Raw genomic sequence first — 12,666 nt, forward strand, 5'->3', positions numbered from 1 at the left:
AGCCCTGGCTTGCACCTAATTTTTCATCTATAGATCTGATTTTTCATCCCTCCATTTCCTCATGCCTCCTGTTCTCTTTTCCCTTACTCCTTTTCCTCCACTGGCTATTCCCATTTTTCCAGAACTTCTTCAGTGCCTCTAAACAGCCTACCAATAAAACATACACACACAGAGAGTGAAACAACCAGAACCACATTAAAGGTTAAAAATGTTTGTGAACAGGGAACAAGCATGGTAGCATTAAAGCAACCAATGTAGGAAATTGAGGGAGAATAGAAATAATAATCAAAATCAAACAAGTAAGCAAAAATTGGGCCAAACAAAAGGAATGTTTTAAGAATAGATGTAATATCCATTTAACACCTACAAGCATTAAGCACAAAACAAAAGCTATAAAGCCAGATCAAATGTAGAAAATGAAAGCAGCAGGAAGAAAGAAATTAAAAATAAAGATGGCATTCGTCACTCTTAATTTTAAGTATTTGACTCCCTCTTTAAGCAACTCTTTCCATCGTAAGACAGATGTCTCAGGCAAGTGGGTTGAACCACATTCTTGAAAACCTTTGATGCCTCTGTTTAAACAGCTTGGATTAGACAAGACAAAGACCATCAAACACACTGGAAGGCAGAAAGAGTACAATATGGACATCATGCAAACACATGGGTTAGTGAGCAAACTGGTGGTTTGTCTCTTCAATCCTTCCGTCAGCCCGTTTCACACTTGGCTGCAATCTATCACCCCATCGCCTTTTCCGTTCATCTAATATTTGTTTGGTAGAGCACTGCTCTCCTACCACATTCATGCAGCACAAGGCATGTTTGAACACTCCTGCAATGTAAATGGTAAGTACTTAGCAGAAAAAATTGGGACACAATATGTTAAAAACCTTGCCTGACACTGCATGTCTATAGAGAGCTAATAGTAGCAAGTTTACCTTCGTGGTATCAGTATTTCAAACTGAGATAAAAATGTAATTGGAATCATTTCCAGGATGCACAGTGGTATGGCAATTGCCAAGGCAAAACAGGAGCCCTTCCCTTTCTGACCTCACATAATCCAACATGGTGGCAGACTTTGTGCTTTTTTTTCTTTGCATAAAGCAAATCACTTCCACCCAGACAACTTCTACAGATTGTTCCTGTTTTGACAGAGGACTATCACTATGAAAAGATGCATTCCTAAAACTAAACACACTATTTAAATGCAAATATGCCTGGCAACAAAACAAACTGAAAGGGAAGAGATGCAGAAAATAAGGTTTCCTTGGTTCACTTTCTTCAAACCTCCTAGTGACCCCATAGAGATTAAACTGGGGGCATCACAGCAGGACCAGAAGAGATATTCCCAGTTTCCTTTGGTGGGAGAACTGGAATCAAAGTGTACAAAGATTATGCATATATTAATTGTTAAATATTATTCTGCCTTTGTATCTGGTATTTGGTGTTGTACAAAAAAAGGCCCTGATTCTGCACTATTATGTCTTTATCACAATAAGCTTTTAGTGGGATTACACATGGTGATAAAGGGAAGCAATGTACAGACAAGACTACAGGACTGGGAAACAGCAGTGATGAGTAACACATGAAGGCTAGTAGGTAATTCACATAGATATGACCTATACCCTACAACACCACAACACTAAGCAAGGGTTTCTACTCACTGGTGTCAGTTACACAGCAAAATACCACCAGTTCAGATCACAGCTTCTGCCAATTAGCAAATGCCAGTAAGCACTGGTTAACATCATGAAGTAATTTTGAAAGCTGTGGAAATGTGCTTATCAGCACTGTAATGTGTCACATGTGCAAAAAAAAAAAAAAGGCAAGAAAAGTAAAACATTTAAGAGAATTGTGTCTTCAATCTTCTGACACAGAGGCACAAACTGCTCTGAAGAGCAATGAAAATATCCACCTCTAAACCGGGCAGCACTTGAGTACTTAGGTAATTTTTAAGCATTTGACCTGCACTCCTTTGAATCAAGGTCTGACCATTTCTGTCAGCAGCCTGGAGCAGAAAGTCAGCACAACCTTGCAGCCACTTCTTCATCCCACAAGTCTAATTAGGAAGTGTCATGATGTTTGCTAGCATGTTAGCTAGCCTGTTACTTTAATTAGCTACAGCATGGAAAGTGAAAGCATGAGAACAGAAAAAGCAATGGTTAAATTATAGCTTAGTTATTGTGGCCTGAAAGGCAAGCAGCTTAGTGAGGCTGGTAAAAATGAAATGGATGCACACACAACCCTTGAAAATTCAACACTGGTGCTTTATATACAGCATTTAAGGCTTGGTTAAATATAGAGACGTACAGTCTTAAAGTGTTCTTTGGTGATTCCTGATTTAAGAAAAGTTTCTTGTGAAAACGATGCATGATTACTGTGTAGTATTTGCTTCAATTATTTGACCTTAACCTTCCTAGCTTTTTCATTATTAGGTAGGGCTGACAACTGAAAGACTTGTAAATATTTACCTCTGGAAAGAAAGTTCTAAGAGCAAAGTGTTTGTAGTCAAGGAATGGAACAGTTCCAAAGCTATCCACCACATCTAATTCATCCATCTGCAGTTCAGCAAACCCTGAAAAAGCACCCCCCACCACGGACAGTTAGTTTAGTTGACACGAAATCATCTTCACAGTTGTAACTTGACCCCAGTAGATGTTCCTTAAAGAATAGTTTTCAGGGAAGAAGGGCTGTTTTTCCAGCTGAAGCTCTTATGAGTGGGAAAGTACCAATCAATTTTTTTCCCCACTTTTGTTGAAGGAAATATTACATGCAATCCTATTAGCTCAGTGCTATCTGCTACTGCAGTGCACACCAACATTAAAGATGAATTCTGATACATAATAAAAATATTCTATCAGCTATAATATTAACATTTTTGTATAATGTGAGCTTCTTGACAGTTTCAGTTGAGAAATTACACTGTACTTTAGCTTTATAAAGCCCTTTAGACCTACCCTCACGTATTTCCTTCCGAATCTCATATTCCAGCAGTTCCAGTTGCTGACTCTGTTTACGAGTTAACTCTTTGGATTTGTATCTGGTAACTATGAATGCCGCTAAAAAGGAATAAAAAACAGATTCTGAGTACAGACACTGCAAAACAGACAAGCCCTAGAAAAGATGAGTTTTAATATTATTTTAAGAAACAGAAAGATTAACATATGCTTGCATTCTCCAGGAAGATCAGTTTCTAGTGCTGTCTGTGAGCAAGTATGCATGAGCTCTGGTTACCTGGATCGAAACCCTAATGTTTAATAAAAAACATTTCTTCTAACGTCTTAGAATTGTCAGTCCAGCTTTGTTTGAAAATACAGTATACACTGCTATGTATACAACCTGCACAGTGAGACACAGACTCTTCCACTTCTACTACTAGCAATCTGAAGCAGAAATGGTTAACTTCTCTAAAGCTTATTTTGACAGAATAAAGGCATAAGATACAGCTCCTGTAAAGGTAATGCACTTTTTAAAAAGACACCCCCCCAAAAAAAAACACCCCAAGAAACCAAACCTGAAATTAACAAACCCAAAAACCCAACCCCCTAAACTTACTACAGAAGTGGAAATTTATCAAATATACAGCCAGGTCAAAACATTCAGAAACAAGGAGTGACAGAAAGAGGAGGGGATAACTATTTACCTCCATCAATTTAGTAATGACCCACAAATTCACAAATGATCCAAATGAGACTGAGCAGAAACAGCACAAAAAACTGCCTGAAGATAAACCGTTTGTTAGGGAACATCTGACTCGGGGACAGGAAGAGTGCCCAGCTTGGACAGCTGGAACAGCCCAAGCTGGGACACAAGGATGTCAGTCCTATAGCTTGCCTGTAGTCTGACAAGACGGAATTCACTACCAGACCAGAGTTATCTTTGTCCACTTTTATGTGGCACAGGGGAAAACCACCAGACTGTTTGCGACAGTCCCAAACGTGTGCATGTATGTATATGTCTTTATGTGCCTTCAGCGAATAAGAACCTGAAAACACATTATTGTACTTACCTATAATGACACCCACTACAATAGGTAGCAAAATCAGAACATACAAATATACGTGTGATGATGTTGGCTTGACTTCATGCTCAAAATTTCCTAATTTGACCTGAAGAAAAATAATGGCTGTATTAATAGAGGACAGGTATTAAATCAGTGCTTAAAATGACATTTAATGTATAAAAAGAATTAAATGTATTTGAGGCACATGAAGGGCCACGGCTCTCCAGAGTTTTGAGAAGACAGCAGCAATGTGGAAAAAATGTATGGGAACCAATACAAATTTAACTTTTACTGTACTGGATGCTCAAACAAGACAACAGATAAGTGACAAGGAGGACCTCCAGACCAAACTGTATTAATGCAGCACCAAATTTTGTCACTGCTTCACTGCAAACTAGGGCGTCCAAAGGAATGGCAAGATTTGGCTTCCAGCTGGCCCAGGGGCTCATGCCCTCCGGAATTGCTGGTAAATGTTCTGGCACTTTGAGGCAAGAAAGGCACGTGTTGATAGTACAAAACGTTCCTTTGCGCTCACAATGCTACTTTGCTGAGCAGAAAAGTAAGGTAAGAATCATGCAAATAATGAGGGAAGTCAGATTTTTGATAGATGCCTGTTCCACAGCCCTCTTGCCTACTTTGCAGAAGTTTCAACCTCCTTATGTAGGATGCAGGGGATTCCCAAAGGTCCACTGAAGAACAAACACAACGTACAATACACATACAACTTTCCCCAAACAGCCACCGGGTTTGTCAAAGGCAGGACAGGCACTAGTTCTTACAAATGTACAAAAGGGCTGAGGTCTGCCAGATGCCAAACTGACTCATTCACCACTGATAACTACAGCAGAAGAAATTTCACAAAGGAGGATCTGAAAGAGGACCACGAAAGCACATAAATAAAGGGTAGCTAAGACTATAAACAGACTAGAGGTAAAAATACACTCTGATACAGAAAAAGAATACCACCAAGTGCCAGGGATAGAAATGAGCCTGAGATAATTGAAAAGGAGAGTTGGGTTGAAATTATTTTGAGTTACAGCAGGGAAGGCAGAGATCTGGTGATTTCAATCACTGGTTTGTCACAGGAGGTGAGCAGCCAGGGCAGCTGGAAACTGCCAACTGGATAGTCCTATTGCAGATACACAGACTTGAGCAAGCAATGAAACCCCCCAGGGCTGGAAGGGACACAGCCTTCATACTTCTGGGGCTACAAAGAACAGAAGACAAAGCAGACCCATTTCCTCCATCAAATCTTTTTTCCTCATATATTTATATTTTTTCATGGTTCCTTTATATAAAGTACTTTTGGTCTGAACCTTCCTAGGATCCATTTGCCTTTTCTAAGGCTGAAATGAAAAGGTAGCATCATAGTGTGACTAATACACCTGCCTTTCTTCACTTGTCATGTCCAACCAAAGCATTCCTAAAGCAGGAATTACTGTTTATCATCTCTGCTTACTGCAAACTGAGACAAAGCATTCATTTTCTGCTCATATTTGAATTATCTTTAATCTTCATCATAACTTTCCTATTCAAGTAGTCCCATTTCTTTATTTTGCTTACAAATCATGGACTAAATAAAGTACACTTGAATTCATCCAGTTCTGATTCCTAAATTAATTTCATTCTTCCTGCATGACATTATGAAACCTCCTCTGGACTGGTAATACCTCTGAGCTTTGTCATCAGCAAATGTTATTAGCACATGCCTTATTTTTCTGCTTGAGTCACTAGTGATACTAAATAATATCTGTATGAAAAGCAACTTTGCCCAGAGTCAGCTCCCAGCACACAGCATCCAGGTTTTCTAATCCCTGCGTCTTCATAATCACCACATTAAGTAGTTTACTGAATGACTTCCAGGTACATGTGATCTACTGCTTTTTTGCTGTTGAGGAAATCACTCATCTTATGAAATAAAGATATCTAGCATAATCTGCTTTTATTAAAAAATGTTGACAATTACCCATTTTCCATTTACCTCCAAGTCTTTCATGAGTCCCTCATTCAAAATACATTAAAAAGCTTTACCCAGAAACAGAATTAAATCAGCAAGCCCCCATTTGCCTAGTTGTTTGGGTTTTATTTTTAAATACTGGTTTATATTTGCAGCCTCTCCACTCACACACTGCCTCCTGACTGCAGTTTTATTTCATATCTTTCCTACTAAGCCTACAATATCATGTGCCAGTTTCTTCTCCATCCTGTGATGGGAATGATTCTGTTACTGCTGTCTTGAGCCCCTTGATCTATATGAATCTTTCTTCTGTCACAAGAACAGTATTTTCTTTTTTGATACTGCCATTCAGACTGATCATCCTGTCTTTGACACCACACTCAATATCCTCTTTCTTCCTGAAAACTGTGGCAAGACATACATTTATTCTCAGGCAATACCTATTCTTTATACTCATCCTTTCTACAGACTGGCCCTACTTCTTCCATGATGATTTATTCATAAGATTGAAAAAACACGTGATGATTTATTGCTTTTACATTTTTCTTGATGTTGGAAAGAACCATTTTTAAGGTACCAGAAGTGAAATGTTACATTATAACTATTGCATTTGATTTGCCTTAGCGAAGTGGTGACCTTTCTATGACAGTCACTCCTATGAAGCTTGCAGGATGAGCAAGGCAATGTTAATATTTAAATGCAACACCACTCTCAGAAAGGCTTTTCCATGCCATAACTGGCTCAGATGGCAGGATCCACAGATGGGGGATCAGTTAGCAGGGATATGAAATTGAGAATAGCTTCGTTAATCTTTACTATGAGACATATGCCTTGAAGTCAATAGTTATTTCAGTTTTATACCACCATATACTGCAGTAGGAGTCTGGCATCATTTTTCTCCCTCATAAATGGTGATGACTGCATTTTGAAAATTCATATCTTCATCTTATTCATGGAGCAAATATCTTAAGCTGCCATTTAGCTTTGACATCCATGCTAATGTTCTTATATCTGGGTCTGGCTTTGTGCCGTGCATTCAAAGCATTTTGTCCTTCCCACTGCACATTGAATTTCACCCCCTTCTTCGTCCAGAAATGCCTTCTCTTTTGTCTCAGTGGTGATCCCTATGCACACATCAAGATCTTCATCTGCTTCAGTACAAAAAAGTGAATGGGAGTGCACAGTCCTCCTCATGGCCACACTGCAGCATCAGATTGCTTACAGAACTAAGATGAGGAGCTCTCCCAGAGCCAGTCATGCTGTGTTGGTGATGTCTGTGCTGCAGCCAGAGGTGTGACAATCTCCTGCTCTCCTGGAGCTCAGCAGCAGTGAGTTCAGTTTGGGTGGCACAGCTTATCTCTGACATCACAGCAGTAACCAGACAGTAAATGAGTTCTAGCGACACCTAAGTTAGGCAGGCATGCTTGGACATGCCGAAGATACTGTGCTACCAAGTACCCGGAGAGCAGAAAACGCATCCAGTTCCTCGCTCTATAAAGAACATTGATAGCATTAATGCTACATTTTGCTACATTTGCTACATAAACATCTAAACACTCCCGAATTGCAACAAAAGGGAATTCTACTTACAAAAACTTTCACTGTGGAAAAGTCAATCTTGTCTGTTCCTTCCCTTTTGAATTTGCACAGTATGGTGCTACGGTCTGGCTTTTTGGTAATATTCTGGACACTGAACCATATCTTTTTGGACTGTGCACCATTCATATATGACAGATAAACTTCTACCTCAGTCTTAGAAATATTCAATTTGTCATTTTCTTTCTAGAGGGGAAAAAATTGAAGATAATAAACAGTCATTAAATACAGTAAGCAGTAAAATTATCCCAAACATCTATTTAAAATAAGGAATTGTAGTTCATTACTTTCAAACTTACATATATTTTCAATTCCAGATCAGGATCAAGCTCAGTGTGCAGCTGGTAGTTAATGAACACTGGGTCAGGGTGATAGTGTAATTTAACACATGGTATAAAGGTAGTTTCCACTTTTAACATCATATCAACAACTTTACCCTCTGTTGCATGGCTCAGGCTTGGCGTTAAGTAATGATATTCAGATTCATTTCCAGGACACCTAGAGACCTAGAAATGCAATAGCAAAGCTGTAACAGTCATTAAGTACCCAACTGTGGGTACACTTACAAACAGAGGCACTCAAAACCATTTTAATGTCTTCCTGACTTCACACAGATACCTGCTAAACCTCTTCTCCCCGATCAGGGCTGCACGCAGAGCACCTGAGAAAATTTCTGCCTTGAGCCTGTGTCTACCTTTAAGCACATTTAACACACACTCTGCACGCTGCTTTAAGGCTGATTACACACTGCTAAGGAAGATAGTTCCCGCAGTGAGACAGGAATAGTGACAGTGATTTCTCCCTCCTTCCCCTCAATGCAGGTGACAAAAGAAGAGCAGGACAAGCTCTCTGGCACCCCTGGGCACTGGCTCTCCCCAGCTTGACTCCTGAGAGATAGGGGTTGCTACAGTTACCCCACTGTTCACTGCATGGGGTAGTGCTGCTGTTTTCTGGTGTTTGTGCTGCAAGACCAGGGGTCAATGGGGTTCCCACCTCCTCACAGACTTGGAGAAAGGGTTTCATCCCAACAACAGCTCCAGTCTGCAGCCTGCAGCTGAGGCAGTGGCACCATGTGGGTTCTCAACAAAAGCCAGAGAGAAGTAAGCCATACCCTCCTCTCCAACAGATCCATGTATGGACGTGGGGGAGACTCAAAAAGGACAGATTTAGAACAAGTCTCTAAGGCACAGAAAAAAGGCTTAGGGAATTATGCAGGAGAGTAGCTTATGTGTATCCATGATCTTGTACTGAGAATGTGAGCAACTGTAATCCTACAAGTGGTCATATTTATTTCAGTAGGGTGACCGATATGTGCTTGCAAGAGTTTAAAAGCTATTGAGATCCTCCTTAAACCTTAAGAACAAAACCTAATCCATCGAGAGGCCTGTATTTGGTATTATAAAGGAGATTAAGACTTACAGTGAGGTTTGATCTCTGGTCATCTGAAATAATCACACTGTCCACGACATTAAAATTTCTACCAATTGTGGTAATTTTACGACCACCACTGTAAAAAAAAACAAAGGGTGGGGGGAAGGGAGGTCACTATTAACTTTTTCCCACACATAAGTCCTGCATTACAGCTTCAGCTGTGCATAAACCACTCTTGTACATTTTGCTTTGGTAGCAGCCAATACAATAAAGTCAAACTGCAGGACAAGATAATTAGAGCTATACAGAGTACTTCATTCTTTCCTCATCATGTAATGGTAAATACTTTCGCTACCACAAAACCAAATGACATGTAATGAATACACATGCATACTCCTTTTCAGGGACTCTCCACCTTGTTTTCTATTCATGCAGCCAAAGAACGAGACTGTGATTTAATATTCTGTCTAGGAGAAAGAGAATTATGTTATTTCACTGCCCCAGAGCAGCCCTGCCTGTGCTTAATTCTTGCCTTCTTCAGGACGAACCGATGGTGCCAGGCACCTCACAGGAAACATTCTCAGCAGTGTTCAGACCATCTGTCTCAGCACACACAATGGTGCTTGTGTCTGAGGGCTCTGGCTCACAACCTCTGCTGAACACAGTTGGAGTGGTTTAAGGTATTATTAATTTCCAGCTGCCTGAGCTGCCTCTCACCTGGAGATGAGGGCATGCATCCTAGCTGCTCAGCTGCTGCAGCTGCCAGCCCAATCCATTACCTCAAATCCACACTTACCAGTGCTTGACACCAAGATAGCAGATTAAGCATGTGAAAGTGGTTAATAACTGTGCAGGCAGAGGGACAGGTGGAAAGCTGTGCCAGAGAATATCTTAAAACCACCCTGTAAGTCTTTCAGTGGAGCTGTAAGTCTACCACAGGACACTGCAAAGGCTCGAAAGGGGGTCTTTCAAGCCCCAGGCCTACAGCAAATCTGCCTGTATCACCGCAGTGGTGATTATGTTCACCTAATTTCCAATTCACTGATACTTTATACTGTTTTGGAGATGAAGGGTCTACAAGTATCTAGAAATGAAAATTAACTGAAGTTTGAATTTATGTGTGCTACCAGTATTTTGGATTTAGCTGTAGTATGAAGAGATTATTTTTGGCTTCTACAAAGGAGACCTGGGGTGGGCATTAAGGAGTTTACAGAATCCTGCAGAACACAGAATCCATCTTGCAGCTATTGTGACTCTACCTGTATGTTAAATGTTAAATCAGTTCACCAGCATAAATTCATTCTCCACAACAGGCTACAGCAAGTCATCCAAGTTTACATCAACTGCAGTCTGGCCAAGGAAGGAGGCTCATATCGGCTCAGTGGGACTGCATTTCAGTATAAACATAAAACCTACATTTAATATATACACAAAAAGTAGAGGAAGAGAAGCTTACCTGATCCAGGAGGTATTTGGTGTGATTGCAAGACATGATGGTGGTGAAACATAATGCAGGGTCATTGGTGGTGAACATTTTTTCCCATTAGCCTGTATACATATACTTTTGGCCTCTTTACGTGTTGGTGGGAGAGCAAATGTCATTTGTGTATCGTTTAGCACATTTCTAACTTTAATGCTGAAGGAGAAAGAAAACAGTCAGATGTTAAAACACAGATGCCACTATGCTCCTCACTGGTGCTACTACGGGAAGTCTATAACCTAAAGCAAAGGGTAAGGAGAAAAGAGAAATCTCCCTTACAGCTGCCAGATGGAGGTGGAAAGACAGAGCAGGAAGTTGAAAAGACAAAGCTGGGCATCTGTGGAATGAAGTTACTGTGTGTCACAATAATCACAGAAGACAATTCAGATATTGGTCTTCTGGCCCTGGGATGAGGCTATGTAATCCAATGTGTGATTTTGTTGCTTACTGTATACTTCTCTATGCTACCAACATGGCCCATGAGCTAGTGAAGAATGAGAATCTTCAGCCTCCTTTTCTTTTATTTTTCTTCTTCTGTTTCCCTCTTTTCTCCCCTCTTTCCCTCCTCCTTCCTCCCTTTCACTCCTTCCTCTTTCTTCCTACTTCCTTCCTCTCCCTCCTTTTCTCCTTTTGTTTTCTGTGGTCCCCAGGAAATTCATGGTTCCAGTAAAAATTGAACAGTACCATATGAATACTTTCTCAAGTGCTAGCTATGCAAAATGGGCTCAGTAATCACACACAGCCATTCCAGCTGCACCTTAAAATGACTGATTCAGACTAAGACAGCCTAATTATCTAGGGGCTTGCACTGTGCAATCATCAACAGAGAAAAGTACAAGCTGTTGCATGAGAGACTCCCTTCCCTGGCACTCTGTTTGTGCTTTCACAAGCAGAATCCTAGAATATAGTCAGAATATTTTGAAGCAGAGGAGAGTCAAACAAAAGCTGAGGCTTCCCTGTGACCTAACAGATGCTGTAAGGCACAGAGGGACATAGGTACAGAGCTGTCCCACTACTGCTGAGAGAACTGCCCACTTCCCCATCCCTCCCAAACAACGAATTAATCTCTATCCTTCAGGAATTTAAAGTGTAACTAAAGGAGTGCAAAGCATGCCCTTGAGGAGAGGTCCCTGACAAACTGTTCACACAATGTTATTGCTAAGGCAAAATGGGCTTAATTTTCACCATGCAAATTATTTTTCAAAGTTTAACTCACATGTCTGGTTTACAGCCGGTGATCCCAGTCAGTATCAGTTTTATGCCTGATGCATGTGTGAAGTTTTCTCCTTTGACTGTTATTTCACTTTTGCCTAATGTAGAAATCCACAAAGGCTCAATAGAATGAATGCTGATATGCTATCAAAAAACAAAGCAAAACAAAATCTGATTATAAAAAGGCTAAGCAGTTAAACAACAGCTGCGAAAACAACCACCACTCAGGAATGCAGGTTTTTTTAGCACTGAGATACATTTTTCTTATTAATTTCAACCTTATTAAGCTTGATCCTGGGACTTACTGTCAATTACAGCTTCTTTACAAGCCAACTATTTTTACCTACATATTTTATATTTCAATTTATCTCATTGTCAAGTTGTGCAAAGGAATCACAATCCAACATACTGGAAGGTAAGTATCATAAAACCCCAGCTTGAAAAGATTCATTTTGTGTGACCCTTGAAGAACTAAGAAGCAATGCAAGACAAAACCCACAGAGCCATCACCATGACAGATTGGAGCAACAAATGAAGGCATCTCTTGTGGCCTGAAAAGGGGAAGCAGGGTCAACTCCTAGAATGAAAAGTCAAGAAAGAGCCCCAGAATAAGTTTTACTAGAAAGTCTTTTGAAAGTCATACATAGAACTAAAGGTACAACACAACTGCGGGGATTTTCTGGTATCCCGTTTTGATGCTAAGAAATTTACAAATCTATATTCCAGGATTTAAGAATAATCCTAGTTTGCTCTGACGCTGTCATAGTCATGCAGAAATACGGCCAATTTTTAAACTGTGCTTTTCTTTGTGTATTTTTGTATTTACTTGTCGTAACTTACTAACATTACCAAGCTAGAAGAGGGATTCTTTTTCCCCCAGTATATTTACTTGATATGTTTGACAGCATCTCATGTTTAATCAGTTTTGCTGCTTCCCCAGTTTTATGGTCACACAGACGGTTTTCTTTCTGTGTGATTTTCAGACAACAAACTGAAAACATTCATAAAACAGAAAAATATGCATGTGAAACCACAAACTGTTTGGGACAT

The 12,666-nt window shown here is 40.1% G+C and overlaps 1 protein-coding gene across 1 annotated transcript in view; it reads right to left on the reverse strand.

The window, feature by feature from the left end:
- The window catches only part of PLXNC1 (plexin C1), a 71,636-nt gene that overhangs the window by 27,398 nt on the left and 31,572 nt on the right, over window positions 1-12,666 (reverse strand). Inside the window, exons 10-17 of the mRNA XM_061351273.1 lie at window positions 11,621-11,760; window positions 10,381-10,560; window positions 8,973-9,060; window positions 7,853-8,059; window positions 7,548-7,739; window positions 4,007-4,106; window positions 2,955-3,056; window positions 2,469-2,572 (exon numbers count right to left, since the gene is read on the reverse strand). Of these exons, the coding sequence (XP_061207257.1) occupies window positions 2,469-2,572; window positions 2,955-3,056; window positions 4,007-4,106; window positions 7,548-7,739; window positions 7,853-8,059; window positions 8,973-9,060; window positions 10,381-10,560; window positions 11,621-11,760 (1,113 nt within the window). The remainder of the gene's footprint in view (window positions 1-2,468; window positions 2,573-2,954; window positions 3,057-4,006; window positions 4,107-7,547; window positions 7,740-7,852; window positions 8,060-8,972; window positions 9,061-10,380; window positions 10,561-11,620; window positions 11,761-12,666) is intronic.

The sequence above is a fragment of the Neopsephotus bourkii genome, unplaced genomic scaffold, assembly GCF_033783945.1.
Source record: "Neopsephotus bourkii isolate Nb327-2 ecotype Australia unplaced genomic scaffold, CSIRO-AGI_Nbou_v1 NB_567, whole genome shotgun sequence".
NCBI lineage: Eukaryota > Metazoa > Chordata > Aves > Psittaciformes > Psittacidae > Neopsephotus > Neopsephotus bourkii.